At 53.1% G+C, this 18826-nt stretch overlaps 2 protein-coding genes across 2 annotated transcripts in view; both read left to right on the top strand.

Annotated features, from left to right (window-relative positions):
• LOC133357317 (kidney mitochondrial carrier protein 1-like) overlaps positions 1-16397 on the top strand; it is a 33139-nt gene extending 16742 nt beyond the window's left edge. The window contains 6 exon segments of the mRNA XM_061575205.1: positions 2424-2509; positions 3316-3411; positions 6391-6515; positions 11392-11545; positions 12799-12879; positions 13946-16397. Coding sequence (XP_061431189.1) covers positions 2424-2509; positions 3316-3411; positions 6391-6515; positions 11392-11545; positions 12799-12879; positions 13946-13987 — 584 coding nt within the window. The 3' untranslated portion in view covers positions 13988-16397.
• On the top strand, positions 14564-17901 carry LOC133357217 (protein rtoA-like). Its single transcript, XM_061575047.1, has 3 exons — positions 14564-14582; positions 16385-16846; positions 16910-17901. Exons 1-3 carry the CDS (start codon positions 14564-14566, stop codon positions 17899-17901), a joined length of 1473 nt encoding a protein of 490 aa, XP_061431031.1.
• Positions 17902-18826: the final 925 nt, after the last annotated feature.

Consider the following 18826-nt stretch of genomic DNA (forward strand, 5'->3'; position numbering starts at 1 on the left):
ACGTGTCACGTGACGTGTCGGGTGACGTGTCACGTGACGTGTCGGGTGACGTGTCGGGTGACGTGTCGGGTGACGTGTCACGTGACGTGTCGGGTGACGTGTCGGGTGACGTGTCGGGTGACGTGTCGGGTGACGTGTCGGGTGACGTGTCGGGTGACGTGTCGGGTGACGTGTCACGTGACGTGTCGGGTGATGTGTCACGTGACGTGTCGGGTGACGTGTGGGTGACGTGTCACGTGACGTGTGGGTGACGTGTCACGTGACGTGTCACGTGACGTGTAGACGAGACGCTGCCTGTGAACGTGCTGTGTGGGGTGACGTGTCACGTGACGTGTGGGTGCTGTGTGGGTGACGTGTAGATGAGACGCTGCCTGTGAACGTGCTGTGTGGGGTGACGTGTCACGTGACGTGTGGGTGCTGTGTGGGGTGACGTGTCACGTGACGTGTGGGTGACGTGTCACGTGACGTGTGGGTGCTGTGTGGGTGACGTGTCACGTGACGTGTGGGTGCTGTGTGGGTGACGTGTCACGTGACGTGTGGGTAACGTGTCACGTGACGTGTCACGTGACGTGTGGGTGCTGTGTGGGTGCTGTGTGGGTGACGTGTCGGGTGACGTGTAGACGAGACGCTGCCTGTGAACGTGCTGTGTGGGGTGACGTGTCACGTGACGTGTGGGTGCTGTGTGGGTGCTGTGTGGGTGACGTGTAGACGAGACGCTGCCTGTGAACGTGCTGTGTGGGTGACGTGTCACGTGACGTGTGGGTGCTGTGTCGGGTGCTGTGTGGGTGACGTGTCACGTGACGTGTGTCTGTGTTTAGATGAGACGCTGCCTGTGAACGTGCTGTGTGGGTGACGTGTCACGTGACGTGTGGGTGCTGTGTCGGGTGCTGTGTGGGTGACGTGTCACGTGACGTGTGTCTGCGTGTAGACGAGACGCTGCCTGTGAACGTGCTGTGTGGGTGACGTGTCACGTGACGTGTGTCTGTGTGTAGATGAGACGCTGCCTGTGAACGTGCTGTGTGGGTGACGTGTCACGTGACGTGTGGGTGCAGTGTCGGGTGCTGTGTGGGTGACGTGTCACGTGACGCGTGTCTGCGTGTAGACGAGACGCTGCCTGTGAACGTGCTGTGTGGGTGACGTGTCACGTGACGCGTGTCTGCGTGTAGACGAGACGCTGCCTGTGAACGTGCTGTGTGGGTGACGTGTCACGTGACGCGTGTCTGCGTGTAGACGAGACGCTGCCTGTGAACGTGCTGTGTGGGTGACGTGTCACGTGACGCGTGTCTGCGTGTAGACGAGACGCTGCCTGTGAACGTGCTGTGTGGGTGACGTGTCACGTGACACGTGTGTGTGTAGATGAGACGCTGCCTGTGAACGTGCTGTGTGGGGTGACGTGTCACGTGACGTGTGTCTGTGTGTAGATGAGACGCTGCCTGTGAACGTGCTGTGTGGGGTGACGTGTCACGTGACGTGTGTCTGTGTGTAGATGAGACGCTGCCTGTGAACGTGCTGTGTGGGTGACGTGTCACGTGACGTGTGTCTGTGTGTAGATGAGACGCTGCCTGTGAACGTGCTGTGTGGGTGACGTGTCACGTGACGCGTGTCTGTGTGTAGATGAGACGCTGCCTGTGAACGTGCTGTGTGGGGTGACGTGTCACGTGACGTGTGTCTGCGTGTAGACGAGACGCTGCCTGTGAACGTGCTGTGTGGGGTGACGTGTCACGTGACGCGTGTCTGCGTGTAGACGAGACGCTGCCTGTGAACGTGCTGTGTGGGGTGACGTGTCACGTGCTGTGTGGGTGACGTGTCACGTGCTGTGTGGGGTGACGTGTCACGTGACGTGTGTCTGCGTGTAGATGAGACGCTGCCTGTGAACGTGCTGTGTGGGGTGACGTGTCACGTGACGTGTGTCTGTGTGTAGATGAGACGCTGCCTGTGAACGTGCTGTGTGGGGTGACGTGTCACGTGACGCGTGTCTGCGTGTAGACGAGACGCTGCCTGTGAACGTGCTGTGTGGGGTGACGTGTCACGTGACGCGTGTCTGCGTGTAGACGAGACGCTGCCTGTGAACGTGCTGTGTGGGGTGACGTGTCACGTGCTGTGTGGGTGACGTGTCACGTGCTGTGTGGGGTGACGTGTCACGTGACGTGTGTCTGCGTGTAGATGAGACGCTGCCTGTGAACGTGCTGTGTGGGGTGACGTGTCACGTGACGCGTGTCTGCGTGTAGACGAGACGCTGCCTGTGAACGTGCTGTGTGGGGTGACGTGTCACGTGACGCGTGTCTGCGTGTAGACGAGACGCTGCCTGTGAACGTGCTGTGTGGGGTGACGTGTCACGTGACGCGTGTCTGCGTGTAGACGAGACGCTGCCTGTGAACGTGCTGTGTGGGGTGACGTGTCACGTGACGCGTGTCTGCGTGTAGACGAGACGCTGCCTGTGAACGTGCTGTGTGGGGTCCTCTCCGGCGTCGTCTCCTCCACCATCGCCAACCCCACCGACGTGCTCAAGGTGACGCTGCCCCCACACACACGCACACACGCACACACGCACACACGTGTATCTGTGTACGTGGTGTGTGCGCATGTGTACATAGTGTGTGCGTGTGTGTGCGCACGTAGTGTGTGTGCGCACGTAGTGTGTGTGCGTACGTTGTGTGTGCGTACGTTGTGTGTGCGCACGTAGTGTGTGTGCATGCGTTGTTTGTGCGTACGTAGTGTGTGCGTGTACGTAGTGTGTGCGTGTGTGTGTACGTGGTGTGTGCGTGTGTGTCTGTACGTAGTGTATACACGCGTGCGTGTGTGTGTAGTGTGTGCGTGTGTGTCTGTACGTGGTGTGTGTGCGTGTGTCTGTACGTAGTGTATACACGCGCGCGTGTGTAGTGTGCGCGTGCGTGTCTGTATGTAGTGTGTGCGTGTGTGTCTGTACGTGGCGTGTGTGCGCGTGTGTGTGTGTAGTGTGCACGTGCGTGTCTGTACGTAGTGTGTGTGCGTGTTTGGGGAGCGGTAGTGTAGCGGTAAGCGCGCTGCGCTACAAACCCAGCGACCTGGGTTCGATTCCCGCTCCCACAACAGTGACGATTATCTGAACCACTTTTGGGCCTCCCCTAGGTCGACTAAGCCTCAAATGAGTACCTGGTGCGGCATGCAAACACAGCCACTGGGGAGACAAAGGCGGCCGGGCGTGGTGCTGGCCACCCACACCCTCGTGTGCCGTGCCGGTAGCCTTCACCGGTGCTGCCGATCGCTAACAGCACTTGCCCCTACGGTTTGTTAAGGCTACACGGGGTGGGGGTGTTCTTTGTCTTTGTGTCTCAGATTCGCATGCAGGCACAGGGAGGCGTGTTCCAGACGGGGATGATTGGGAGCTTCATCGACATTTACCAGCAGGAGGGCACGCGGGGCCTCTGGAGGGTGAGCCGCCACCGCCGCTGCTGCTGCTGCTGCTGCTGCTGCTGCTGCTCTGTGACCCGGATTGCCGCCACCGCCACCACTACGATCACCACCAACACCACCGCCACCACCACCAACACCACCACTACCGCCAGCACTACGATCACCACCAACACCACCGCCACCACCACCAACACCACCACTACCGCCAGCACTACGATCACCACCAACACCACCGCCACCACCACCAACACCACCACTACCGCCAGCACTACGATCACCACCAACACCACCGCCACCACCACCAACACCACCACTACCGCCAGCACTACGATCACCACCAACACCACCGACACCGTCATAATCATCACCACCATCATCATCATCATCACCACCACTACCACCATCATAATCATCACCACCTCCGCCGCCACCACCACTATCACCACCATCACCGACACATCATAATCATCACCACCACCATCGTCATCATCACTACCACCGTCACCGACACCATCATCATCATCACCACCACCGCCATCACCGCCGTCACCGACACCGTCCTAATCATCATCACCATCATCATCATCACAACCACCGCAGTCACTACCATTGCCGCACAGCACTTGCTCAACTTCAGAGACACGGAGAGAGAGAGACACTGAGAGAGAGACACGGGGAGAGAGACACGCGGAGAGAGAGACACGGAGAGAGAGAGACACGGGGAGAGAGAGACATGGAGAGAGAGAGACACGGAGACAGAGAGAGACACGGAGACAGAGAGAGACACGGAGAGAGAGAGACACGGAGAGAGAGAGAGACACGGAGACAGAGAGAGACACGGAGACAGAGAGAGACACGGAGACAGAGAGAGACACGGAGACAGAGAGAGACACGGAGACAGAGAGAGACACGGAGAGAGAGAGACACGGAGAGAGAGAGAGACACGGAGACAGAGAGAGACACGGAGACAGAGAGAGACACGGAGACAGAGAGAGACACGGAGACAGAGAGAGACACGGAGACAGAGAGAGACACGGAGACAGAGAGAGACACGGAGAGAGAGAGAGACACGGAGAGAGAGAGAGACACGGAGACAGAGAGAGACACGGAGACAGAGAGAGACACGGAGACAGAGAGAGACACGGAGACAGAGAGAGACACGGAGACAGAGAGAGACACGGAGACAGAGAGAGACACGGAGACAGAGAGAGACACGGAGAGAGAGAGAGACACGGAGAGAGAGAGAGACACGGAGACAGAGAGAGACACGGAGACAGAGAGAGACACGGAGACAGAGAGAGACACGGAGACAGAGAGAGACACGGAGACAGAGAGAGACACGGAGAGAGAGAGAGACACGGAGACAGAGAGAGACACGGAGAGAGAGAGAGACACGGAGAGAGAGAGAGACACGGAGACAGAGAGAGACACGGAGACAGAGAGAGAGACACGGAGACAGAGAGAGACACGGAGACAGAGAGAGAGACACGGAGACAGAGAGAGACACGGAGACAGAGAGAGACACGGAGACAGAGAGAGACACGGAGACAGAGAGAGAGACACGGAGACAGAGAGAGACACGGAGACAGAGAGAGACACGGAGACAGAGAGAGACACGGAGACAGAGAGAGACACGGAGAGAGAGAGACACGGGAGAGAGAGACATGGAGAGAGAGAGACACGGAGACAGAGAGAGACACGGAGACATAGAGAGAGACACGGAGACAGAGAGAGACACGGAGACAGAGAGAGACACGGAGACAGAGAGAGACACGGAGACAGAGAGAGAGACACGGAGACAGAGAGAGACACGGAGACAGAGAGAGACACGGAGACAGAGAGAGACACGGAGACAGAGAGAGACACGGAGACAGAGAGAGACACGGAGACAGAGAGAGACACGGAGACAGAGAGAGACACGGAGACAGAGAGAGACACGGAGACAGAGAGAGACACGGAGACAGAGAGAGACACGGAGACAGAGAGAGACACGGAGACAGAGAGAGACACGGAGACAGAGAGAGAGAGACAACGGAGACAGAGAGAGACACGGAGACAGAGAGAGACACGGAGACAGAGAGAGACACGGAGACAGAGAGAGACACGGAGACAGAGAGAGACACGGAGACAGAGAGAGACACGGAGAGACACAGAGAGAGACACGGAGAGACACGGAGAGAGAGACACGGAGAGACACAGAGAGTTCGATTCATGCTCACCTATGGACCTTTGTCTTGTGTACCTGCGCTTGCGATACGTGTGACTGCGCTGGTGATGTGTGCTTGCTAGCGGCACTTGCCCCAACAGTCTGTTGAAGGCTACACGGCGACCTTTGTCTGGTGTGTGCGTGCGTGTGTGCGTGCGTGTGTGCGTGTGTGTGTGCGTGCGTGCGTGTGTGCGTGTGTGTGTGTGCGTGCGTGTGTGCGTGTGTGTGCGTGCGTGTGTACACTTGTGCGTGTGTGCGTGTGTGTACACTTGTGCGTGTGTGCGTGTGTGTGCGTGTGTGTGTGTACACTTGTGCGTGTGTGTGTACACTTGTGTGTGTGTGTGCGTGCGTGCGTGTGTACGCTTGTGCGTGCGTGTGTACACTTGTGCGTGTGTATGTGTGCGTGCGTGTGTACGATTGTGTGTGTGTGTGTACACTTGTGCGTGTGGGCGTGCGTGTGTACACGTGTACGTGTGTGTGCGTGTGTACACTTGTGCGTGTGTATGTGTGCGTGCGTGTGTACGCTTGTGCGTGTGTATGTGTGTGTGCGTGTGTACACTTGTGCGTGTGTATGTGTGCGTGCGTGTGTAAACTTGTGCGTGTGTGTGTGTACACTTGTGCGTGTGTGTGTGTACACTTGTGCGTGTGTGCGTGCGTGTGTGTACACTTGTGCGTGTGTATGTGTGCGTGCGTGTGTACACTTGTGCGTGTGTGTGTGTACACTTGTGCGTGTGTGTGTGTACACTTGTGCGTGTGTGCGTGCGTGTGTGTGTACACTTGTGCGTGCGTAGGGAGTCATGCAGACGGCACAGCGAGCGGCGATCGTGGTGGGCGTGGAGCTGCCGGTGTACGACATCACCAAGAAGCACCTCATCCTGTCGGGCGTCATGGGTGACACCGTGCTCACCCACTTTGTGTGAGTCGCCCGCTCGCTCACTTGCTTGCCAACTCACTCGCCCGCTCACTCGCCCGCTCGCTAACCTGGTCACTCGCTAACTCGCTCACTCACCTGGTCGCTCACTCACACGCTCACTCACCCACTCACTCACTCGCTCGCTAACTCGCTCACTCGCTAACTCGCTCACTCACCTGGTCGCTCACTCACACGCTCACTCACTCGCTCACTCACCTGGTCACTCACTCACACACTCACTCGCTCACTCACCTGGTCGCTCGCTCACCCGCTCGCTCACCCGCTCGCTCACCCGCTCGCTCACCCGCTCCCTCACCCGCTCACTAACCCGCTCACTCACCTGGTCGCTCACTCACCCGCTCGCTCACCTGGTCACTCGCTAACTCGCTCACTCACCCGCTCACTCGCCTGGTCACTCGCTAACTCGCTCACTCACCCGCTCACTCACCTGGTCACTCGCTAACTCGCTCACTCACCTGGTCGCTCACTCATACGCTCACTCACCCGCTCACTCACCCGCTCGCTAACCTGGTCACTCGATAACTCGCTCACTCAACTGGTCGCTCACTCACACGCTCACTCACCCGCTCACTCGCCCGCTCGCTAACCTGGTCACTCGCTAACTCGCTCACTCACCCGCTCACTCACCCGCTCACTCACCTGGTCACTCGCTAACTCACTCACTCACCCGCTCACTCACCTGGTCACTCGCTAACTCGCTCACTCACCCGCTCACTCACCTGGTCACTCGCTAACTCGCTCACTCACCCGCTCACTCACCTGGTCACTCACCTGCTCACTCGCTCACTCGCCCGCTCACTCACCCGCTCACTCACCTGGTCACTCGCTAACTTGCTCACTCACCCGCTCACTCACCTGCTCGCTCACTCACCCGCTCACTCACCCGCTCACTCACCTGGTCACTCGCTAACTCGCTCACTCACCTGGTCGCTCACTCACCCGCTCGCTCACCCGTTCACTCACCCGCTCACTCACCCGCTTGCTCACCTGGTCGCTCACTTACCCGCTCACTCACTTGGTCACTCGCTAACTCGCTCACTCACCCGCTCACTCACCCGCTCCACCCTCCTCTGTCTCTGTGCCAGAGTTCATGTCTCAGTATGTACGTCCATGTCTGTGTCTCTCTGTGTCTCTCTGTGTCTCTCTGGGTCTCTCTGGGTCTCTCTGGGTCTCCGTGTCTCAGCTCGTGTCTCCGTATCTTTCTAAGTCTATGTTTACGTATCTGTGTCTCTGTGTCTCCGTGTCATCTCCGTGTCATCTCTGTGTCTACGTTTACTCATCTCCGTGTCTCTGTCATCTCCGTGTCTCCGTGTCATCTCCGTGTCATCTTTGTGTCTACGTTTACTCATCTCCGTGTCATCGTGTCATCTTCGTGTCTCCGTGTCATCTCTGTGCCATGTCCGTGTCATTCCCGCGTCTTCTCTGTGTCTACGTTTACTCATCTCCATGTCTCTGTGTCCGTGTCATCTCCGCGTCTTCTCTGTGTCTACGTTTACTCATCTCCATGTCTCTGTCTCCGCGTCTTCTCTGTGTCTACGTTTACTCATCTCCATGTCTCTGTGTCCGTGTCATCTCCGCGTCTTCTCTGTGTCTACGTTTACTCATCTCCATGTCTCTGTCTCCGCGTCTTCTCTGTGTCTACGTTTACTCATCTCCATGTCTCTGTGTCCGTGTCATCTCCGCGTCTTCTCTGTGTCTACGTTTACTCATCTCCATGTCTCTGTCTCCGCGTCTTCTCTGTGTCTACGTTTACTCATCTCCATGTCTCTGTGTCCGTGTCATCTCCGTGTCTTCTCTGTGTCTACGTTTACTCATCTCCATGTCTCTCTGTCCGTGTCATCTCCGCGTCTTCTCTGTGTCTACGTTTACTCATCTCCATGTCTCTGTCTCCGTGTCATCTCCGCGTCTTCTCTGTGTCTACGTTTACTCATCTCCATGTCTCTGTCTCCGTGTCATCTCCGCGTCTTCTCTGTGTCTACGTTTACTCATCTCCATGTCTCTGTGTCCGTGTCATTTCCGCGTCTTCTCTGTGTCTACGTTTACTCATCTCCATGTCTCTCTGTGTCCGTGTCATCTCCGCGTCTTCTCTGCGTCTACGTTTACTCATCTCCATGTCTCTGTCTCCGTGTCATCTCCGCGTCTTCTCTGTGTCTACGTTTACTCATCTCCATGTCTCTGTGTCCGTGTCATCTCCGCGTCTTCTCTGTGTCTACGTTTACTCATCTCCATGTCTCTGTGTCCGTGTCATCTCCGCGTCTTCTCTGTGTCTATGTTTACTCATCTCCATGTCTCTGTGTCCGTGTCATCTCCGTGTCTTCTCTGTGTCTACGTTTACTCATCTCCATGTCTCTGTGTCCGTGTCATCTCCGCGTCTTCTCTGTGTCTACGTTTACTCATCTCCATGTCTTTGTGTCCGTGTCATCTCCGCGTCTTCTCTGTGTCTACGTTTACTCATCTCCATGTCTCTGTGTCCGTGTCATCTCCGCGTCTTCTCTGTGTCTATGTTTACTCATCTCCATGTCTCTGTGTCCGTGTCATCTCCGCGTCTTCTCTGTGTCTACGTTTACTCATCTCCATGTCTCTGTGTCCGTGTCATCTCCGCGTCTTCTCTGTGTCTACGTTTACTCATCTCCATGTCTCTGTGTCCGTGTCATCTCCGCGTCTTCTCTGCGTCTACGTTTACTCATCTCCATGTCTCTGTCTCCGTGTCATCTCCGCGTCTTCTCTGTGTCTACGTTTACTCATCTCCATGTCTCTGTGTCCGTGTCATCTCCGCATCTTCTCTGTGTCTACGTTTACTCATCTCCATGTCTCTGTGTCCGTGTCATCTCCGCGTCTTCTCTGTGTCTACGTTTACTCATCTCCATGTCTCTGTGTCCGTGTCATTTCCGCGTCTTCTCTGTGTCTACGTTTACTTATCTCCATGTCTCTGTCTCCGTGTCATCTCCGCGTCTTCTCTGTGTCTACGTTTACTCATCTCCATGTCTCTGTGTCCGTGTCATCTCCGCGTCTTCTCTGTGTCTACGTTTACTCATCTCCATGTCTCTGTGTCCGTGTCATCTCCGCGTCTTCTCTGTGTCTATGTTTACTCATCTCCATGTCTCTGTGTCCGTGTCATCTCCGTGTCTTCTCTGTGTCTACGTTTACTCATCTCCATGTCTCTGTGTCCGTGTCATCTCCGCGTCTTCTCTGTGTCTACGTTTACTCATCTCCATGTCTCTGTGTCCGTGTCATCTCCGCGTCTTCTCTGTGTCTACGTTTACTCATCTCCATGTCTCTGTGTCCGTGTCATCTCCGCGTCTTCTCTGTGTCTATGTTTACTCATCTCCATGTCTCTGTGTCCGTGTCATCTCCGCGTCTTCTCTGTGTCTACGTTTACTCATCTCCATGTCTCTGTGTCCGTGTCATCTCCGCGTCTTCTCTGTGTCTACGTTTACTCATCTCCATGTCTCTGTGTCCGTGTCATCTCCGCGTCTTCTCTGCGTCTACGTTTACTCATCTCCATGTCTCTGTCTCCGTGTCATCTCCGCGTCTTCTCTGTGTCTACGTTTACTCATCTCCATGTCTCTGTGTCCGTGTCATCTCCGCATCTTCTCTGTGTCTACGTTTACTCATCTCCATGTCTCTGTGTCCGTGTCATCTCCGCGTCTTCTCTGTGTCTATGTTTACTCATCTCCATGTCTCTGTGTCCGTGTCATCTCCGCGTCTTCTCTGCGTCTACGTTTACTCATCTCCATGTCTCTGTGTCCGTGTCATCTCCGCGTCTTCTCTGTGTCTACATTTACTCATCTCCATGTCTCTGTGTCCGTGTCATCTCCGCGTCTTCTCTGTGTCTATGTTTACTCATCTCCATGTCTCTGTGTCCGTGTCATCTCCGCGTCTTCTCTGCGTCTACGTTTACTCATCTCCATGTCTCTGTGTCCGTGTCATCTCCGCGTCTTCTCTGCGTCTACGTTTACTCATCTCCATGTCTCTGTGTCCGTGTCATCTCCGCGTCTTCTCTGTGTCTACGTTTACTCATCTCCATGTCTCTGTCTCCGTGTCATCTCCGCGTCTTCTCTGTGTCTACATTTACTCATCTCCATGTCTCTGTGTCCGTGTCATCTTCGCGTCTTCTCTGTGTCTACGTTTACTCATCTCCATGTCTCTGTGTCCGTGTCATCTCCGCGTCTTCTCTGTGTCTACGTTTACTCATCTCCATGTCTCTGTGTCCGTGTCATCTCCGCGTCTTCTCTGTGTCTACGTTTACTCATCTCCATGTCTCTGTGTCCGTGTCATCTCCGCGTCTTCTCTGCGTCTACGTTTACTCATCTCCATGTCTCTGTGTCCGTGTCATCTCCGCGTCTTCTCTGTGTCTACGTTTACTCATCTCCATGTCTCTGTGTCCGTGTCATCTCCGCGTCTTCTCTGTGTCTATGTTTACTCATCTCCATGTCTCTGTGTCCGTGTCATCTCCGCGTCTTCTCTGCGTCTACGTTTACTCATCTCCATGTCTCTGTGTCCGTGTCATCTCCGCGTCTTCTCTGTGTCTACATTTACTCATCTCCATGTCTCTGTCTCCGTGTCATCTCCGCGTCTTCTCTGCGTCTACGTTTACTCATCTCCATGTCTCTGTGTCCGTGTCATCTCCGCGTCTTCTCTGTGTCTACATTTACTCATCTCCATGTCTCTGTCTCCGTGTCATCTCCGTGTCTTCTCTGTGTCTACGTTTACTCATCTCCGCGTGGTCGTCTCCGCGTGGTCGTCTCCTCGTGGTCTCCGCGTGATGGTCTCCGCGTGGTCGTCTCCGCGTGGTCGTCTCCTCGTGGTCTCCGCGTGATGGTCTCCGCGTGATGGTCTCGGCGTGTTGCGTTCCCAGTTCGAGCTTCGCGTGCGGCCTGGCGGGCGCCCTGGCCTCCAACCCGGTGGACGTTGTGCGCACGCGCATGATGAACCAGCGCCACCTCAAGAGCACCGGCGCCGCCACCAGCACCGCCGCCCTCTACCGGGGCACGCTGCACTGCATGCTGCAGGTGAACTCAACTGTGGAAATGAAAGTTTTAGTTTTTTTTAATTTTGCCAGGTGTGTAGCAAGGCCCTCCTGAGCTTATATTCTTAGGTTTTTTCGGTAAAGTCACGTAGGTAAAAAATTTAAATTAATAAAAATAAAAATTAAATAAAAATCACGACGTTTCGGAGGCAACACAAGCTTCCGTCTTCAGGTGGAACCGTCACAGCACGATTGCTGTTTCAAGTGAGAGAAATTCCAAGAAAACAGTCCTTGTATATATACTGGTTGAGGGTGGGAGGAGCCAAGTATATATACGAATACTGTTTTCTTGGAATTTCTCACTTACTTGATACAGCAGGCGTGCTGTGACGTTTCCACCTGAAGACGGAAGCTTGTGTTGCCTCCGAAACGTCGTGATTTTTATTTTATTTTTATTAATTTAAATTTAAATGTTTTACCTACGTAACTTTACCGAAAAAAACCTAAGAATATGAATCCTTGCAGTCACGAAAGCTTCAACTCTAGCCCTCCTGAGCTTTTTCAGAAGCGACCCTGGATATGGCGAATGATGGCTCGGCGAAGTGGTGCTTGTCGTTGTCGTCGTCGCGTGGACATTTATAGCAGCTAAATACTCTAAAGCACGTGACGTTGATTCTAAATGCGGAGGGGAAAAAGTGTAGGAAGCAGACAAGAATCTGCGTGACCGCGGAGAGAGAGAGAGACACGCAAACTCCAAATAGGCGTCGTCAGGGTCGGGATCGAACCCACGACCTCCTGTATACCAGGCGAGGTCGTTAACATCTCCTAGCCACCGTGATGATGATGAGAGAGAGAGACACGCAAACTCCAAATAGGCATCGTCAGGGTCGGGATCGAACCTACGACCTCCTGTATACCAGGCGAGGTCGTCAACATCTAGTGACCCCGGTCGGGCGTCGGGGGCGCGGGTCAGGGGTCGAGAGCGGATGGCTGGTGGTGGGATTTGGGTGAAAGCGCCACGTCCAGGTGACGTCGTGGGTCCGGGGTGCAGGGATTTGGGTTTAAGCGCGACGTTAAAGGCCTACGTGTCTGCCATTGTGTTCGTGTATCCGTCCCTGTGTCTGTCTGCGTATGTGTGCGTCTGAGCGTGTGTGTTTGGCTGTGTGCGTGTGTCTTTGTTTTGTGTTATTTGCGTGTGTGTGTGTGTCTGCGTGCGTGTGCCCGAGTGTGTGTGTGTGTGCGTGCTTACGTGTGCGCGTGTGTGTGTCTGTGCGTGCGTGTGTGCTTGTGAGGCAGACGTTCCGTACGGAGGGCTTCATGGCGCTCTACAAGGGCTTCTGGCCCAACTGGCTCCGGCTGGGACCTTGGAACATCATTGTATCCTTAAATATCATCAGCAGCAGCAGCAGTGCCATCATCATCATCATTCGCTGCATCATTAACAACAGCCGCATATACTGAAATCTCAACATGATCATGATCATCATCACGATCACAGTCACTGACATTTCATCATCACCACCACCACGATCAGTCACTGACATCTCAACATCATCATCATGATCACAGTCACTGACATCTCAACATCATCAGCACCATGATCGCAGTCATTGACATCTCAACATCATCATCATCGTCGTCGTAATCGTCGTTGAAAGACGGTGACTGTATAAGCGAGTTTAACACGTAGGCTTTCGCAAGCAATATTATCCACAATACAGTTTTTTTGGATTAGTTCGCGTGAATATAAATGTGTCGTTAAACCCGCCACCACCCGGCAAAGCCAATTAGTGAGGTTTGTCTGGTAAATGGAACTTGTCAATTCCTTACTAGTTCAGCACACTGGTGTGTTGGAGAGTAACCACACAACATGTCAACGTTGTGGGTTTACTGACAAACCTTACTAATTGTTTACACCATTGGAACCTCATTTGCCAGTAAAAAATATGATAATTGGTTTTTTACCTTTCTATCTGGAAACAAAACTGACACCTTTTTTACGAGGAGTCATGTTTGCATAGACCACAATACCTACAGTCGTAATGCAAACAAAAAACATAACTCTGATAATGTATGCACTGTTCAAGGACTGTTCAAGGACAGTGCATACATTATCAGAGTTATGTTTTTTGTTTGCATTACGACTGCAGGTATTGTGGTCTATGCAAACATGACTCCTTGTCAAAAAGGTGTCAGTTTTGTTGCCAGATAAAAGGGTAAAAAAAACAATTATCTTACTAATTGTCTGTCGGGTGGTGGCGGGTATTAACGACACATTTATATTTGCGCGATCTAACGCAAAAAAAAACCACTCGTGTATTAGTGATGTTGCTCTGCCAAAATTCATTCGTTCGGTAATTCGTTAATTCCCGCGTGCGTGCCATTGTCGATGGGGTTCATTCCCTGACTCGAATGTTCCCCCGACACCGCCGCCCATCCTCAGTTCTTCATCACGTACGAGCAGTTGAAGAAACTGAACTTGTGAAGACGAGGAGGAGGTGGAGGAGGACGGAGGAAGAGGAGGGGCAGGAGAGGAAGAGGAGGTGGATGAGGAGAAGGAGGAAGACAAAGTAGAGTGATGCTTCTTCGTGTTTCAACCTCGACGGGAACGTGACAGGAAGTGAAAACGCCGAGAGTCAAAGAGCTTGGGGGCATGCGGCGCACGAGCAAAGTGAGGAACTGACTCGGGGAAGTTCGCAAAAACTCCGCTGAACGTTTCACGGCACCTGGTCGGTCGGTTGGACTGCATCCCATCGAACCGCGTGCCACGTTTGGCGAGACGTTAACTTTTTTACGTAACCAAGGCAGCTTGCAAGGTTCGGCAGAGACGCGGTGGGATGTGGTCGCGTTTAGCCCATCAGCGTCGTCGTCCCTCCGGGGTGGATAAAAACCCCCAACATCGGAACGTGGAGTTTCCACCACCGGCTCAGCGGAGCATGTCAACAGGAGACAAACACCCCCCGATGCTTCGACACTCGTCAGATTGCACGATGTCTGTGGCATCGGTCGTTGTGGTTTATTTATTGAACGAGTCCACGGCTTTGACACATTCGCATCAGCGATGGGGAACGTAGGCACTGGTGGCTAGGAGATGTTAACAACCTCGCCCGGTATACAGGAGGTCGTGGGTTCGATCCCAACTGGGACGTCTGCTGTGTATTTGGAGTTTGCGTGTTTCTCTCTCATCATCATGGTGGCCAGGAGATGTTAACTACCTCGACTGGTGTACAGGAGGTCGTGGGGTCGATCCCAACCTTGACGTCTGCTGTATATTTGGAGTTTGCGTGTCTCTCTCATCATCATCACGGTGGCTAGGAGATGTTAACAACCTCACCCGCTATACAGGAGGTCGTGGGTTCGATCCCAACCGTGACGTCTGCTGTGTATTTGGAGTTTGCGTGTTTCTCTCTCATCATCATGGTGGCCAGGAGATGTTAACTACCTCGACTGGTGTACAGGAGGTCATGGGGTCGATCCCAACCGTGATGCCTGCTGTATATTTGGAGTTTGCGTGTCTCGCTCATCATCATCATCATCACGGTGGCTAGGAGATGTTGACTACCTCGCGTGGTATACAGGAGGTCGTGGGTTCGATCCCGACGCTGACGCCTGCTGCTCTATATTTGGAGTTTGCGTGTCTCTCTCTCATCATCATCACGGTGGCCAGGAGATGTTAACTACCTCGCCTGGTATACAGGAGGACGTGGGTTCGATCCCGACGCTGACACCTGCTGCTGTATATTTGGAGTTTGCGCGTTTCTCTCTCTCATCATCATCATCATGATGACCACGATGCCTGGTGTCTCTTGAGAGTCTGCGTCTCTCTCGCCGTGGTCGCGTGTATTTATCTCCGGGGTCTTTCGGTTTTTCCCTCCACGCTTAAGATCAACATCACTCGTTGAGAGTTTTTGGCTGCTGCTCTAAACTTCCACGCCGTCTTATTCCACCACATGTCCGGCCAGCCTGGAAGAGTAGGCCGAGTACAACGCTGGAGCATTGGTCGGCAAACTTACGACGGCTCCTTAAGGCACTGCTTCGCGTGTGACGTTATTTTTGAAGGACTCTCCGTCTCGTATTTATCGCGCACTGCGCGGCTATTGAGGTACAGTGACGACGTCTCTACTTACGAATGAGTTTTGCTACGGAGGTTTCTGTTCGTAAGTCCCAACTTTACTCCTGTAGATTCCAAACGTGTTGTATGCTGTGTACACTAAACACGGGGGAATGGCTTTAAAAGGTGTATTATCTCCTGTAGATGTGGATGCCACTGGTTCTTCACGTTCTGCAGATGTAGATGCCACTGGTTCTTCACGTTCTGCAGATGTTGATGCCACTGGTTGCTCATGTTCTGCAGATGTCATTGTCACTGGTCTTTCATGTTCTGCAGATGTAGATGCCACTGGTTCTTCGTGTTCTGCAGATGTAGATGCCAATGGTTATTCACGTTCTGTAGATGTAGATGCCACTGGTTCTTTACGTTCTGTAGATGTAGACGCCACTGGTTCTTCACATTCTGCAGATGTAGATGCCACTGGTTCTTCATGTTCTGCAGATGTAGATGCCACTGGTTCTTCACGTTCTGCAGATGTTGATGCCACTGGTTCCTCATGTTCTGCAGATGTCGATACCACTGGTTCTTCACGTTCTGCAGATGTCATTGTCACTGGTCTTTCATGTTCTGCAGATGTAGATGCCACTGGTTCTTCGTGTTCTGTAGATGTAGACGCCACTGGTTCTTCACATTCTGCAGATGTAGACGCCACTGGTTCCTCACGTTCTGCAGATGTAGATGCCACTGGTTCTTCACGTTTTGTAGATGTAGATGCCACTGGTTCTTCACTTTCTATAGATATAGATGCCACTGGTTATTAACGTTCTGCAGATGTCATTGTCACTGGTCTTTCATGTTCTCCAGATGTAGATGCCACTGGTTCTTCACGTTATGCAGATGTAGATGCCACTGGTTCTTCACGTTCTGCAGATGTCGATGCCACTGGTTCCTCATGTTCTGCAGATGTAGATACCACTGATTCTTCACGTTCTGCAGATGTATATGCTACTGGTTCTTCACGTTCTGCAGACGTAGACGCCACTGGTTCTTCAAGTTCTGTAGATGTAGATGCCACTGGTTCTTCACATTCTGCAGATGTAGACGCCACTGGTTCCTCACGTTTTGCAGATGCCACTGGTTCTTCACGTTCTGCTGATGTGTATGCCACTGGTTCTTCACGTTCTGCAGATGTAGGTGCCACTGGTTTTTCATGTTCTGCGGATGTAGGTGCCACTGGTTATTCACGTTCTGTAGATGTAGATGCCACTGGCTCTTCGCGTTCTGCAGATGTAGGTGCCACTGGTTCACGTTCTGTAGATGTAGATGCCACTGGCTCTTCATGTTCTGCAGATGTAGACGCCACTGGTTCTTTACGTTCTGCAGATGTAGATGCCACTGGTTCTTCACATTCTGCAGATGTAGATGTAGATGCCACCAGTTCTTCACGTTATGCAGATGTAGATGCCACTGGTTCTTTACGTTCTGCAGATGTAGATGCCACTGGTTCTTCACATTCTGCTGATGTAGACGCCACTGGTTCTTCGCGTTCTGCAGATGTAGACGCCACTGGTTCTTCACATTCTGCAGATGTAGACGCCACTGGTTCTTCGCGTTCTGCAGATGTAGACGCCACTGGTTCTTCACGTTCTGTAGATGTAGACGCCACTGGTTCTTCACGTTCTGCAGATGTAGGTGCCACTGGTTCTTCACGTTCTGCAGATGTAGACGCCACTGGTTCTTCACCTTCTGTAGATGTAGATGCCACTGGTTCTTCACGTTCTGCAGATGTAGACGCCACTGGTTCTTCACCTTCTGTAGATGTAGATGCCACTGGTTCTTCATGTTCTGCAGATGTAGATGCCACTGGTTCTTCACGTTCTACAGATGTAGATGCCACTGGTTCTTCCCGTTCTGCAGATGTAGATGTCACTGGTTCTTCACATTCTGTAGATGTAGATGCCACTGGTTCTTCACGTTCTACAGATGTAGATGCCACTGGTTCTTCACGTTCTGCAGATATAGATGTCACTGGTTCTTCACATTCTGTAGATGTAGATGCCACTGGTTCTTCACGTTCTACAGATGTAGATGCCACTGGTTCTTCACGTTCTGCAGATGTAGATGTCACTGGTTCTTCACATTCTGTAGATGTAGATGCCACTGGTTCTTCACGTTCTACAGATGTAGATGCCACTGGTTCTTCACGTTCTGCAGATGTAGTTGCCACCACCGCCATCTATTGTGCGGGGCAGTCGACCTTACGACTCTCGGTCCGAACAGGCAACTGGACGTACGGACACGGTTTGTTCGTATCTCTGAAAGTCCCCAAGTCGAATGTTCGTAAGTAGAGGCGTCCCTGTGTTGAGATGGTTTATCTTTTTTACCGAACGCGGAAGAAAAATAATGCCTCTATCTTGTCATTTTTTGGTTTGCCCCCCTGACCCCTTCGCTGGAGGGGGCCTCTTCCCGCAGTCAGAGCCCCCTCTAGCGGTGGTGTTGACCTCTTTGGTCAGCGGTGGTGGCGTGAGCGAGACGTTTCAGGGCTGCACCATTACCACGTTCCCCCCCCCCCCCCACCTTGTCCCAGACGATGACGAGGTGACCCATGCTTCCAATTCACCAAAATTCGAAAGTTTCGATTCCTAAAGTTGCACAAGCTTTTATTTCATTATGTTTACGGGTTTTCAGTTTACGTGGCCAGAGCACAGAGCGTGTTACGTCAATCGTAGCGAGAAAAGAAAGATGTGAGGGAAGATTTGTCGCAACCCACGAGCAAATTAGACGGTCGACGATATTGGGGCGGGTCGTAAAGTTACGATACATCTTTCGGAGTGCCCGACGTCACGCGTGTAGATATTGATCTTAAACGATAACAACAAGACCAAACGGCTCCGACATTTCTCACGATATTGGTATAATCAATTGTGATACCATCAGTAACATCAACACGCTAACTCTGGTCATGGACTGGCTTAAACACAGGCAGCGATGATGTCATGGCAGCCATCTTGCATGGGGGACCTCGTGGCAGCCATCTTGCATGGGGGTCCTCGTGGCAGCCATGTTGCATGGAGGTCCTCGTGGCAGCCATCTTGCATGGGGGTCCTCGTGGCAGCCATTTTGCATGGGGGTCCTCGTGGCAGCCATCTTGCATGGGGGTCCTCGTGGCAGCCATGTTGCATGGGGTCCTCGTGGCAGCCATCTTGCATGGGGGTCCTCGTGGCAGCCATCTAGCATGGGTGTCTTCGTGGCAGCCATGTTGCATGGGGGTCC

Source organism: Lethenteron reissneri, chromosome 57, assembly GCF_015708825.2.
Source record: "Lethenteron reissneri isolate LAM-NWPU_2019-01 chromosome 57, ASM1570882v1, whole genome shotgun sequence".
NCBI lineage: Eukaryota > Metazoa > Chordata > Hyperoartia > Petromyzontiformes > Petromyzontidae > Lethenteron > Lethenteron reissneri.

Coding starts and splice junctions, on each gene's coding strand:
- LOC133357217 (XM_061575047.1), top strand. Junction 16,847..16,909: donor TTCGCGTTCTGCAGATGTAG/GTGCCACTGGTT, acceptor CTGCAGATGTAG/ACGCCACTGGTTCTTTACGT.